Below are 14,230 nucleotides of genomic sequence, written 5' to 3' on the forward strand. Positions count from 1 at the left end.
TAACTTTACTGGAGGGAAATTCAGCATAACTAACAGGAATTGCCATTTCACTGCCATTTAACCTTCGGTCAGGGAAATTCAAAAGCAGGAATCACGGACTGCAGACAGGGTATAGGGAAGAGAGAATTGCCTGAGCACACAGCAGCCCTGTAAACACAGCAGCAGCCCATCAGTTCTCCAGCACGAGCCGTTACTGCTCCCACAGCACACGGGGGGCCCAAGGAGGCTCAGCAGCCCGTTTCACAGCGTGCACCACGGATGCAAAGCCATGTTTCACAGTGGCACACATCCCGTACATCTGAAGCCATCAACGCTTTTTTCCCCCCATACTGCAAACTAGTCCATATAGGCCAGAGCAGGCTTGAAGAATTCTTTCTAGTCCTGTGGTTTTTCCCCAGTTTTTAAACCTTTCTCCATTCTGCACAATCCTGGCTCATCAGATCCAGCTTTTCAGACCGTATTTTTTTACTACAGTTTATAACAACTCCATTCTTCCACCTCCCCTGTACACAAACAAGGAACACGCTGTGCCAAAGCCTCCCTTTTTCTCCCCACCTCCCTGAACAGCAGTGCCAGCTCCGTCACTTCTCAGTTTGCTCCATCAACAGAGAGCTAAAAGCATCCAGGGAAAACTCTACCACTGCCCCTGTTTCTCACCATTAGAGCTGAAGCCACCAAAACGTTTTACTACTTCTTCAAGCAAGCAAAAAAAAAAAAAAAGACAGTTCTAATAACACAGATACCTGTGAACTATTCTGATCAATTTACTAATTATTAGTGAATTAGTAGATTCTTTAGAATCTTAAGTTAAGCAAAATGCACAGATTTCAGGAGAGTTTCACCTCGGTGACCCTCACCTCCAGACCCAGCCACTCGATCACTTCGTACGCTACTGAACGGCAGCATCAAGAGTTCAGACCGAGATCCCATATTGCACATGCATGTCTGCACCTCCTTTTCTTGGACAAAACCGCTCTTCCCACTAAGAATAAATCTTAAATCCATGGCAACATGGAGCATTCCTAATAACCAGTTGACAGTTCAGCACTCTCTAGTACTCCGAAAGCTCAAATCTGCAATGAAGTGGTATGTTCCGCTCACTAAAACGACAAACTAGTTAAATTCAGTGTGGAGCAAGAAAGATCACACGGAATATAGCCTGTACATAAAAATGTATTTTCTGGGAATCTCCCTTGCTTTTCCTTAAAGGAAAAAAAAAACAACAAACAAGTAAAAAACTTTATTACTCAAAGCCTCACACAGAAGTAGCCACATGTGACTGATCCTCAGTCCCATAACAGTCCTTTTATGCTGCTCTTAGCTTACATACCCCGGCTCATTCCCCCCCAACCCCCAATTCTCCCTCCCATGCCTCTTCAGCAGCTTCGCTGGTAGCACAACAGGCAGCAGCATTAGTGCCTGAAGACAGGCTTCCACAGATCCCAGAGCTTCTCCCATTTGGTTCAAGCTGGGGGTGGTGTAACCTGACAAGTGGAGGTAAAATCCCGGGTATTTGCTGAGCCAGCTGAGCCCGGTGCACCCGGACAGCTCTTACCTGTGTAGTCAATGACAAATCCGGCGTTGCTGACTGATGCATCGCTTCGGAAAGCGAGGAAGAGGCTGTTACTGCTGCTCTCTATCCTCTCGGGCAGCTGGGAGCCATAAAAGCTTCCGATCAGGGGGCTGAGGGAATCGGGTCCATCGTAGATATGAAGGAAATCATAGCCAGGCTCCAAGCTGAAGCTGCAACGCCACAGGAAAAGCGCTGGAGGTATGAGCATGGTACAGCAGCCTGTGGTCTCGATGGGCTGTACAGCTACATAGCTGAGAGGCTGCTCCTGCCCCAGAACAGCTCCGCAGCCAGGCCCAGGGCATTCCTGTCTGTTCTGTACGTAAGGATCCCAGGGCTGGTGCTACAGTCAAGTGCACGACAGCCTAAGCCAGTGTTGCTGCAGGGGCTTCCTGTGCTGCACCACCGACACATCACACTCCCGAAAACACGGGTGTATCAAAGAGGAGCTACAGCTGAAACACATGCATCTTCTCCCAAATTAAGGCAACACCTGAGAACAGATTGCCCAGGACTACGGGACAGACCTACCAGGTTTGGTTTGGTTCCTCTCAGTGAGTCAAGGACCCCTACGAGACCCCTCTCACCGGGCAGTGCCCACCGTGGGACCCCCTGCCCGTCCCCAGGAGTGGAAGCAGAGCGCTCCGGGGTACGTACGTATTGAAGACCAGAGCGATGACATAATCAGGAGAGACAGTCAGCTTCCAGTCACACTCCTTCCCCGGCGGGTAGGGCTCCGGGTACTGCGGGGACAGGATCACTCCAGCCGGTCCCGTCAAGATACCTCCGCAGGGAGCTGGAAGGCAAAGGTGAGCAAGCAAAGGGATGAGGCTTTGTCTTGGAGAAACTTCAAAAAATAGTAGATGAGATGCAAGAAGGCAGACAGAGATGGATGGATAAGGGGCAGAGGGGCAGTTTGCAAGGCTGCAAAGATATGTATCCCAGGAGCTTGCAGCAGCCCCAGCAGAGATGGAAGCTCTGTTATTCCAGACAGGGTACACACACACGCAGAGCTGAGGATGCTATGACGATCTTCCCAAGATACATAAGTGAGCAACCAGGAGGAGAGAGATGCTTTATGCTTTTCTGTTGCATTTATTTAGGCAACTCCTGGTCAAAGCCTGGATGGGTGCTGAATAAGTGAAAACATGTTGTCTGGGTCTAATGGTTTGTTCACGTTTCTTAAAGTCACCAAGACAAGCTGATTGAAAAAATCCATTACTACTTTTTTAAGGCTGGAAGTGCCTGCATGTATTTCCTCTGTGGGAAATACCAGTGATTGATTTATTACTGTCAGCCTTTTTGCAGTCTCTTCGTGAGGGTCGATGCTCTAAGATTCCCCTCATTGCTCAGATCGATCCTCTCGGATTTGGGATGGGGTGAGAGAGAGAGGAGCACTGTCTCTGTTAAATTCAGGTGTGTGGCACCAACCAGCCTGCAGGAATGCAAACACCAAGTGGGAAATGAGCTAGCACGGGACAGAAACGACAGGAAAAAAAAATCCTGGAAGGATCCTCTGTGAAGGAATGAGAGTTAGCTTGTGGGCTTTTATAAAGTCCTGCAGGTACAGAAGAATCTCTGGATATCAGGTAAAATGTAGTGGGGCTGTTCTATGAAGATCACAGTAGAGATTAAACTCTTTCCCAAGGCCCAAAAGCAACTTCCTTCAGTCAAGTCCAGTCGCAGGCTCCTGCAGGCACCCAGAACTGTTATCCCTCTCAAATAGACATGGAAATCACAGCACAGTGAGGACTTTAGCTGAAGGTCAGGCAAAAAAAAAACCCTGGAAGAACCACAAGCATCCATTCAGTGTTCATTTACCCTAACCTTAAGGAAGGTAATTAAGAGGAACCTAGAGGGTGGGTTCCTCTTCTAGATGAAGTCAGGGGAAAACTCAGAAGAAATTAAAGTGTACAGACTCATTTTTGAAAAGCCTAAGGGAGATGACTGCTCAGCACCCTCGGATTTCTTTGAAAATCCCACCCGTAGCCTCCAAAGCATTTAAACTAGAAACTGGTCCGAGCAGCAGCTCTTTGGAGTCGGGTCAGGATCCAGACTTCAAATACTCCAAAACCTCTGGGGACTTTTTCAGCCAAGGTTCCAGTTCAGCCCGCATTGCTTAGGGACTGCAGAAGTTGTACAATAAGGATGTGAAAATATATTTGAAATGCTAAATACAAACCTAAAATCCAAGCCCTAAATTAAACCCCGTGTTCCCATTCAGCTCTAACTAGGCAGCCTGTTGCACAGTTACTATAAAACTGGAATTATCTGGCCACTGATGATTCCTTTGTGATTGAAGAGAGGGAAGGAGCAAGACATCACTTTTAGCTTTTTTGCAGAGCTTATGACTCCTAAAACAAGACTGCCAGACTTCTGCTCAAAAACGACCCAACACAGTATCTCTGAGTCAAACTGGAGACAGTCCATGGGAATTCATCTCACATCAGGATTAAGGCACCAGCTACATTCCTCCAAAAAGGACCGAGAGCTCAGCTTCTGCTGTGAAAGGAAACTCAACAGAACGACGAGGTGGGCACGACATGCAACAATATGATTGTGTCACAGCTCTGGGAAGCCTAAAAGGACAGTCTCTATCAGGCTGAAAGGGTGCCACACTAGATCATCAGGATAGTCATTCAGAAACCAACTCATCCTGCAAGGAGCACAAATCCTTTGCGTGGTGTAGAAGTTTCCTAGCTGGCATTAAATCAGATGTTAGAAACAGAATTAATTGATTTTTCTTACTTAGGATAACAGCGCATAAACAGGAGTGAAGGTTACAAGTAAGTCATTTGTGGCTAGCATTTAATTGGCCAGCAAATTTGATGATTATTGCTCTTATGTGCTTAGCATGACTACTTTTATGTGTTCCAGACATATTAAAAAGAATCATTTTTACGAGCTTCTTTTATTACTTTACGAGCTCAAAGAAAATGTCAGATAGTTCTTTCTCGTGACAGAATTTGCTGTCTCCTCATGCAGAAATTATTCACCCCGACCCCAAACCCTCTCTACCAACCTGAGTTTTAAAGAAGCCTTTAAATTTGACATGTCAGGTTAAATATCATCACTTACACTGCAGCACGTGCTATGAGCTTCCAGCATGAACTAGATTCTCATTGTCCCACACACTATGGGGATAAACCCAAAAAGTGGTTCTGTAAGACAGCTACCCGAGACACAAATTCCCTGTCATACACCTCTTCAGACTGGGTGGGCTCATCCCCTTCAGATACAGAATCTTGCAACGAAACAGGGCAGGGAAGCCAGTGCAATGGGATGACGGATGCGTGTTCATACCTGTGCAGGAGGGAGGGTCTGGTTGCCAGAAAAACCTGTTCTCGATCTGCACACAAGTGATTTTGGCCTCCCCTTGCAGAGCGTATCCTGGATTACACTGGAAGATGATGGAGTCACCTGCCTCTTTGCTGTCACCACTCCGGCTCCCGTTCTGGGGAATCCCTGGGTCGTTGCAGGAAGTGGCAGTGGAAACTGAAGAGTATCAAAAATACGTATTTTATATATATTTATATTTAACACAGGCTGACAGCACTGGCTGTACTTAGACTCTGTCCTTAAACAGATATCCAAGCAAGGACTTCATCCTCCATCTCTCCTCCTTCAGTATCCCTTAAAAGCTGCCACACGCACGAAAACTGCCTTTTGCTTTGCACGGAGCATCTGCCACTCCAGCTGGTAAAGGCTCTGGGGAACAGCAAGTTCAAGTGCACTACCCAGGCTGCAAGTCTGATGTGTAATTGTGCACACGCATGTTTACTTAATAACTCCGGACATCCATTGATCTTACATGGCATTTTTATAGAATTCCATGTCAGACACGCTGCAAAATAAACTAATCCGCTGGCGCTTTCCACTTCCCCTGAGTGGCACAGCAGTTTAGCCTTTAGCCTCGGGAAGTATCAAGCCTGACCTTTTAGAAACACACGTGCTTCCCTCCCGGTCCCACCACTGCGTCCCATCAAGCTCCGGGATGACCCCCTGGCACCCCCTCAGCCAGGGGCAGCGGCACCGCTCCGCTGCCGAGCCAGTGCCAGCTCTGCCAACGCTACAACGACTTAGCACCAGGGAAAGTCCTGCAGTAACAGAAGTTCTGCGAGCTTATATAGATCATTAAAGTTCACAAGATCCAAAACTGTGTACTCCTGAGCTTAGGTCGGACTCCTTAGTCACACCTCGTGAGCAAAGGCTTTGAGCAGGGGCATTCAGTACAGAGCAGCCCTGTATCAGGCAGCGGAGCAGAGCTTATTTCCTGCCAAGGTGACAGGAGTCTATCACACCTAGGCAGTTTAGGAAAGCTCTTCTTAAGAGAGCCAGAGGAAATCCCTTTCTCTTTCTGTGCACTTGGTGATAAGCAAGTTAGAGCAGCCCAGCCTGGTCCTTCCTGGCTGGTGAGACACAAGCCTGGCAAAGAAAGAGGATGGCAGAGCTGTGCTGGGTGACACAAAGCTCTCCCTCTGTCTTGGTCACCCCGGGACACCTCGTACCCAGCACAAACTCTCCCAAAGAGCTGACCTGCTCTCCTGGCCACACAAAGCACCCCGAACAGAAAGCTACAGGCAAAAACTGGGAGAGACAGGAGGAGCTCTGATGCTTAGACATGTCTGAGTCCCAGGGAGGTCACATCATCATTCACCCAACAGCCTCCCGGTTCACTACCATCTCCAAACCAGGCATCTGCTGGTTGGTTACTGGACGTGTCAGTGAAAGCCTGCATCTCGGGAAGCTCTGTGTGAAGGCTGAAATACATTATCCCAGTATAATCAAAATTAATGTGTTTGCAAGGCCGAGTCTTGGGTAACAGCAGCCAGGACTTGGGCAGTGACAGACTGCAGTTGCTGCAAGCAATGACATCCCTACAGCCGACAGAGCTTTTTGTGATCTGCATCTCAGGGGATCCAATTTGAGGGATTTTAAATACACCTGGTTTTCAGAGACCACTGACTAACTGCTCTCAGATCACCTGGGAGAAGTCACCTCCATACCGGGGTCTCTCTAAGGGACCTGTGGGAACGTGGTGGAAAATATCTGTAATTCCTGCCTGTGTATTTCACTATGGACTGCCCTACATCTTGCTGCCACGTTCACCACTGTGAAGGTGACTATAGCAGAGGGGAGCACAGAACCCACCTGCATTGCAAGGACAAAAGACAAGAGTTGTTCTCTATTTGCAGAGAGTGCCCCAACGCAGCAGAGCACAAACGGCTGGAAGACGGCACAGCTGCTGCTGTCGAGTTCAACAGAGTCATTCGCTCTCCATCAGTGGTTTGCAGACAGACCTGACGCCACTTATCAGCAAAGCCAGGCTCGGACAACGCTGAGGAAACAACGTAAAGCCTACCTGAAAACTGAACAGCAAAGCCCTGCTTGCTGGTGAAGAAGTCAGTGTTGAACTGAAGGATGACGGAGTTGAAAGTACTGTGGACATCGCTGGGTAAGCTGGACCCGCTCATCTCCTTTAGCAGGATGCCGTTCTCCACCGGACCATCCCAGATCCTCAGCACATCGTGGAACTCCTCGGTGTGGAAAACCATGAAATGGAGCCTGTGTGGCAAAATGAACTGGAAATCAGACCACAAACTGAGCTCTGCCTTTTTCCTGAAGGGATTAGAAACTTGATTGGTATCAACCCAAAGCAGCTTGGCCCACAGGGAATGCGTTCTCTCCTGTTATCTGCAGCTCAGCTTGGACAAGGTACTTTAGTCCTCTACCAAACTTGGTACTTTAGTCCTCTACCAAACTTGGTCTGTCTATAAAACCCAAGATCTCCTAGTTGCATGCCTCCCTAATAAAACACACCCATGATCAGAACCAGCCGAGCCACGGACACTACTGCTTTCTGGTTTTCTCTCCCGAGTGAATGAAATTACTCATCTCTCCCAAAAATCTCAAGGAACAAGATAAAGGTCCAAAAGCCTATTGTGGGCAGTGGAAATGTCTCCAGCCAGAGTATCACAGCTGGTTTTACACCAAAGGTGCTCAGACTTTGCAATGAGTAGCTGTCACAGACAAAAGGCTCAGTCAAGGACATACAGGAAACCTGCAGCAGACACGTTCAGGGCTGGGAAGGGGAGGAGGAGGGTTTGTCCGTACTTTGACTGAGCTCTGTAACAGACAAACACAGAGATACTGAGAAACTTATTCTAAAAAGAGGATTAGCAGGAAACGTGCTGGGGTCCCTTAAGACAAAGTACATACATTCATCCAATTCACACATTGGCCCTATGTCGCACATGGCAACAACCTTGGCTGTCCTTTTGCTTTTTTTTGGTGTCCTGCAAGGAACAGCTTATTGTCAGGGGCCAGCATCTGCTGATAAAATACATTGATTTTTGTTACCTGCGCTCAGATCAAAGAATTTGCTCCTGGCACCAAGCTAATCTTGCGTACCGGGGGACAAAAAGGAAAGGAAACAACCAGTACCACTCTTATTTAAAAGAGCATCATGCTGGAAAAGAAATCATTACCCAAGGTATCAGCTGTCCTGGAGGTTAATAAAATGGGGCAGAAAAGGGTGTGTAGGAAAGGGGCAAACAGGTGGGTGAAATTCTGAACGTGGGATTGCAGCAACTCCGAAGTGGCTGATACTGGAAAGGACTTTGCCATGTTTTACAAAGTTCTGGATATTGCAGGACTGTCTCTAGATCAGCTAACAGGATATCTCCAGCAAGAAATAAAGGAAAAGTGAGGCAGCACAAGCCAGCTCCAAAATCCACAATAGGAAGAGGAGAAAACAGGAATTAAGGAACTGGTGGCTGGCACTGAAGTGGCACCGTGCTCTCAGCGAGCTGCTCATCACGATGCTCTGAAGGCAGATCTCGTTTTCTCACTCTGTATTTTACAGTTCTGCCTGCCCTGGCGAGAGGGCTCTCAACCAAACCAGGGCTGTGCCTGCTCGGCTCTGCCACCGAAAATTCCCCAGGGAAAGCCCGAGATGCTGGCGGGAGTCATCACGGTGAGGGAATTCACTCCGGAGCGATGGACCTACGGGGATGGGAGAAGGCCAGACGTTCCCTCCATGCCCAGTAGAGGCTTAGTGGCACTCGGGAACCAGACAAACTTGGACCCAACATCAACCCCTGAAGAGATGCTCCTCTCTTCCCACCCTGGGCTAGGGGGGATATATGGCACTGCACTTCTGCCCCCCCAGCCCATCCTCTGCTGTGGAAGGATGTGGAGCAGACAAATCCAGACTTTGCCAAGAGCTTTGGGATCTTCCAAGATCAAAAGTACCATTGAAGCACAAGACGCTGCCGTTGCTGTTGTTACACCCAAGGGAGTTATTGAGTAAAGGCTGTGATACATCAGGGCTCAGTCCCTTGCTCTCCTGCACTCAAAACGCCAGCTGAAGAGGAGGCATTTAATTGCCTCCGTTTCTCATCACCACATTATCACCAGGGAAATGCCACCTGACAACGAAATCCAGCCAACACAGGGTAACTCGAGGCACACCAGTTAGAAACGGGGACAGAAATCTATAAACTGTACTGCGAAAAATCTGCAGGAAATAAAACAATCAGGTACTGGGCTTAAAACCCTGACAGCCCACAGAGGAAAACAAGGAAGCGTTCACTTGGCTGCCTTCCCATTTATCCGAGGCAAACATAAATAAATCAGGTAGAACCATGCAAGGGTAAAAAAAAAACAAAAAAAAAAAATCCCAAACCACTGCAATGTACTCAGCAACTAAACGATGTCCACAGAATCCAACAGAATCCCAAAAAAGCTGAATCATAAATTTAACTAGCAGAGACCTTGAGCAAAGAGAGGAAAAGCTAAACTCGAGAAAAATAAGAACGGATCGTAGCAGCGCTGCTCTCCACGGGTGCGTTGGCCTGATGATGTGTGCTCTCGGGGTAACTGGTTCCAGCCAAAACTACTGGAGAAAACTCATTGCTGAAGATCTCGGAAATGGGGAGATGGTGGCAGAGACTGACCTGGGGCAGGGGACACCCTGAAACTGCCTCTGCCTGGGACAGCTCAGCTCTGGCTGCCCACAGCAACTCGCTTCCCTTGTTATTTTTAAGAAACAACTTCCAGGCTCCAGCACGAGGAGAAAGCCGAAGCGTGACCCAGTGGTGAGGCACAGGTTGTCCAACACCAGCTGGTTCAGGAATCTGTTCAGCTGATTTTATTAAGAAAACTGGTATGCTCTGGAGCACATCAATCTATTCCATCAACAGGCACACGTGTAACCAAACAGCACAATTTCCTTCTCTCAGGCTGATTCTATTCCCAGTAGGGCTTTGTTTAAGACAAGACAGGGACACTGGTTTAGCAGACAATGGAGAGGAAGAGAGTTTTATTCTCGCAGTTGGACAATCCCAATTACACACATGAAAACGCAGCAAAAAGCAAATTGGGAATTGTGGGTATATATTTATGTGATAAGAGGGAAATTTCTCCCAGCTTTGCAAGGAGCAGAGAGGAGGAGAGACCAACCCTGCACTGACAACCCGCATCACCTTGGGTGAGCCACGGAGCCCCAGCCCTTCAGAAGGCACCTCTGCATCTTCACCGACCAACCTGGGGCTCTTTCTGCTGCTGTTTCCCCTCCAAGCTCTGGCCACCCCACCCTGGACTCCCACTGGGCACTGGCTCCAGCCGCCGAACCCCGCTGCCACACCAGCGATGCCCACCAAGCTTACCATGTCAGTGATGCCCACCAAGCTGGCACCAAAGCCGTGGGTCTCTCAGCACCAGCAGCTTGCAGGGCTGCCCACTGTCTGCCTCCAGCTCCCCAACTTAAAACCTATTAAATGTTATGTCCCTAGAAATCTCCAAGGAAGCAAACTGGAACGTCCCAATATTCGCGCTCATATTTCTACACGTGACTGTGAAAAATGGGACCTGTCAATACAGCATCATCCATTAAACGAGGATTAGCAATTCCATTAAACTCTCTTACGACACCGAGATCACTGCTACACAATACAACGCCACTTCTAGCCGTGTACTCACTGCTCTCAGCTGCTCAAGTTTTCTTCATTCTCCAGTACCCCCCCCCCCACTTCTTTCTCTCCCCACCATCTCACAGAGAAGACAAGACATTTTAGCTGTAATTTCATGTGCATGCGTGTGTTTGCACATGCAGGAAATTAATCTCCTCTCAAAGTCCAACCCTTCCACTTTCGTGGCAATGATGTACAGGCTAATTTTTCTATCTTTCCTTCCTCTCCTTCCCCTCATTCTGTGCAGACACAGCTTTATTCAAAAAGCTTTGGTGATTAATTTTAATGCAAGTTATAAATGAGAGCTTTATACAATTGTATCATGCGTGAAGAGGGTTATTTTTCCAACGGATTACCATAAAAATGAAGTCACTGAAAACGTGCTCTCTCAACTACCCAGAGATCATCTGTTCTGTCTGAGCTGCCAAATAAAGGAACAGAAGAAGGGAGCTTTCATCTCTGATGAAAGGAAAGGTCACAAGGTGTATCATCCTACTGCTGCCTGGCATCGGTCCCTTCCAGTCCTGGCCCCGACCAAGCCTCTGGCTGCTCCTGCAAACACCAGCCCATAGCTCTGCTCCTTTGAGTACTCTTACAGAAGCAGACAGGGATTACGTGTGCGAGTAAAGTTCACTCACTGAAGCAGTCCCTGGATTAGGCAGTCTCTTACACTTTTGGGGGAGGTCCAAGGGGGGAGGGAAAAGGAGGTCTCGTGTCTACTTGGTCCTATAAAAATCTTTGGATTCTTCAGAATCTTCTACAGAAGAATGAAGAAAAAAAGAGGAGATACAACTGGAAGTTGCCTGTGCAGGAATTAAGCTGCACTGGCTACGCTCCTTCTCCTGTGTTCGCAGCAAAACCCATCCATTATTGAACCGCAGTGAAGAGCGGAGCTAATGGAGGGAAATTCTGCATTAAGTAAAAGTGAAAACACTGGACCAAATCGATCTCCAGCATAAATGCAGTGACTAAGAGCACCACAGAGCTCAACGCGATTAAGTCTCCGCCGAAACGCTGATGAGTGCTGATGCAGGAGGGAAGTTCCAGTGCTGTGGTCCCAGCTTTCTGCTCACACCTGGGGACCCTCACACCTGACCATCCGTTCTCACAAACGTTAACGTGCCAGAGCTCATCCCTTTCAGGGTTCATTTTCTCTGGCAACATGGATGGGAGATGAGCCAAACCCGTAATTGCCTTCCATTAGCCTTTCCTGGGATGTGATCTTCCAAGCAATTTTTTATGTGTGTCCTCATTTTAGCATTATGTCACTTGGACACGTTAAACATTTGTTGGGAAATTCAACGCTGATGTGGTGGAAAAGGTTTGTTTATGAACATATCCCATTAAGCAAAGGGGTGAAAACCACTTACACTGCACATGCACATAAAAGCTCTTGGATGTTATTTTAATACAGTAATACCACAGGCAGCAATAGCAAATAATCTGGTGTCACCACAATAGCTCTTACTGGCACAGGCCATATGGGGCTGAAAAGCTTTAAAGAAAGAAGTGATGCTGCTTCTGTCCAACCTGGCAAGGAGATAAACCAGCGTTGGTTCCTTCGTTTGGGACTTTCTCTCTACTTGCCTTACATAATTACTCATCTACTTCTGGAAAAATAAGCTGTACATGGAAAGAAAACCAAGTTACTATAACCTGGCCCAACTCACCCTATCGTGCAACCAGCTTCTGCCTCTATTGTCCAGATGCAATTCAGATTGTGATCGTAGGGTGTCGGGTAGCCGGGAGACAGGATCCGTCCCGACGACTCTCCTCTGATGGTACCCCCACACTCAGCTGAAAGAAACATATGGGTTAGTGAGAAAATTCATGACATATTACGGTTCTTGCTTGGCAACAATGCAAATCTCATCCTACGAATACAACAGGGAGTATTTCTTGTCATTTAAAGAGATTCTTAAAGCCTACAAAAGAAAGAATAAAGAGAGTAATTTAATTCAGCTAAAAGACTGAGCTATCAGAATAACTCTGCACTTCCGTGCACATTCCTAACATCCGACACGCTGTCAAAGCTTCCCTCCATGTTTTTGACTTTGTAGTAAGTAAAGGCAGAGCCTGCCAGCATCCTGCTGTACCCGACTCACACACGGGGGGTGAAAGAGCTCAATTCTTCTCCCTGTATCTGCAAAAAGTCTGAACGCTCCATCAGTGTGATGAAATGAAGATGCCAACAAACATATGTATCCGCTAACTGAACGTGAGGATTTTGAAGATGTTTTCATAATGTAGCCATCAAAATTCTGCAAGTTTCCACGTGCTCAGACACAACCACTCATGTGTAACGTACGTATAGCAAACAGGGTAAAGGTTAAGATGCACGAATCACAGAAATTTGTCTTTTTACCTCAACAAGGCTAAAATTCAGCAGAGAGTTACCACAGAAAGAATGGTCCTAACTCCTGGGAGAATTCAGAGTGCTGATGTCTGAGCACATCACTCCTAACCGTGGAAGAGCCCTGCTGACATCTCTCAGAACTTCACCATGTCCTGGAAACATCAGCTGATTACGAAGTTGTCAAGTAACAGACCAACAGCACTTCATTTAGACACACAAAACTTAATATTGGAGTTTTCCAAGCAAGAAGATGTCCTTCCAGAGAGCTACAGGTGTCTGTCTGTATTAATGCTGCAACCAGTATCAGAGTTGACACATATTAGCAAAGGAGGAAGAAAGGGGGCTCAGAGTGATGCCCATAAGCAAAATACTTGTCAGAGGATGGTTTAGAAGCAAGAGTTGTCTCACCCACGCAGGTGGGCAGGGGCTGATCCCACGCTCTCCGCTCCCCGGTCAGGCAGACCAGCACCCTGCTGCCTCGCAGGGTGTAGCCGGGGTCGCAGCTGAAGGACACGGAGCTGCCAGCGAAGTGGCCCTCATCATGGACCTTGTAGCCAAACTGGGGGATGCCGGGGTCCTCGCATTTAATGAGTTCAAAACCTGGAGCGGGAGAAACAGCATCTGTTTTCCTCAGATATTTGACAGCCAGGAGATACTAATATAGGATCATGCTAATATTTTTCTTCTTAAAATCGTTTGCTGGAGAGAAAACACACCATATTGAAAATGAATATTTTTCTAATTAGTATTTGAACGAGATCCCAGAAATCTGGTATCTCAGCTTCGATCCCGAGTTCCTGTATCACCGCTGCCTCATTCACAACAGAAAAGGTTTGCTGGGATCATCACCTCCCGACTCCGATTCCATTTTAGACTACAAAATCTTTACGGAACGGACTGCTTCCTCTGGGCATGTGACTGTATCACAAAAATCCCACCTCACAAGCACACGGGCCTAAGACTTACTGGAAAACTGCAGCTCAAAGCCTTTACTCGTGTTCTCGCTGTTGGTGATGAACTCAAGCCACATGCTGCTGGAAGTGCTGTTGATGCTGGTGCCCAGCATCTCGGAGCGGCTGAAGGAGCCCAGCAGACGAGCAGAGCTGTTGCTGCCATCATAGATCTGCAAGGAACAAGAAACACACACTGGAAAACATATTTTGTTTGCTACATGGGACCAAACATCCAGGAATGTGAACGGATAGTTCCTCTGAAGCCAGAGAAATTATCCCAACTAAGACTGACTCGATGAGACTTCACGATGGTGCTCACCTGAGGAGCAGGACTCCGACCCTGGGGGATCCATGTCCTCCTACACCTGAGCTCATGCTG

The 14,230-nt window shown here is 47.6% G+C and overlaps 1 protein-coding gene across 1 annotated transcript in view; it reads right to left on the bottom strand.

Annotated features, from left to right (window-relative positions):
- Positions 1-14,230, bottom strand: part of CSMD2 (CUB and Sushi multiple domains 2) — a 287,646-nt gene that overhangs the window by 77,384 nt on the left and 196,032 nt on the right. The window contains exons 23-29 of the mRNA XM_086626228.1: positions 13,865-14,021; positions 13,307-13,498; positions 12,213-12,339; positions 6,933-7,135; positions 4,874-5,065; positions 2,228-2,366; positions 1,556-1,743 (exon numbers count right to left, since the gene is read on the bottom strand). Of these exons, the coding sequence (XP_086482354.1) occupies positions 1,556-1,743; positions 2,228-2,366; positions 4,874-5,065; positions 6,933-7,135; positions 12,213-12,339; positions 13,307-13,498; positions 13,865-14,021 (1,198 nt within the window). The remainder of the gene's footprint in view (positions 1-1,555; positions 1,744-2,227; positions 2,367-4,873; positions 5,066-6,932; positions 7,136-12,212; positions 12,340-13,306; positions 13,499-13,864; positions 14,022-14,230) is intronic.

The sequence above is a fragment of the Tauraco erythrolophus genome, chromosome 24, assembly GCF_009769465.1.
Source record: "Tauraco erythrolophus isolate bTauEry1 chromosome 24, bTauEry1.pri, whole genome shotgun sequence".
Classification (NCBI taxonomy): domain Eukaryota; kingdom Metazoa; phylum Chordata; class Aves; order Musophagiformes; family Musophagidae; genus Tauraco; species Tauraco erythrolophus.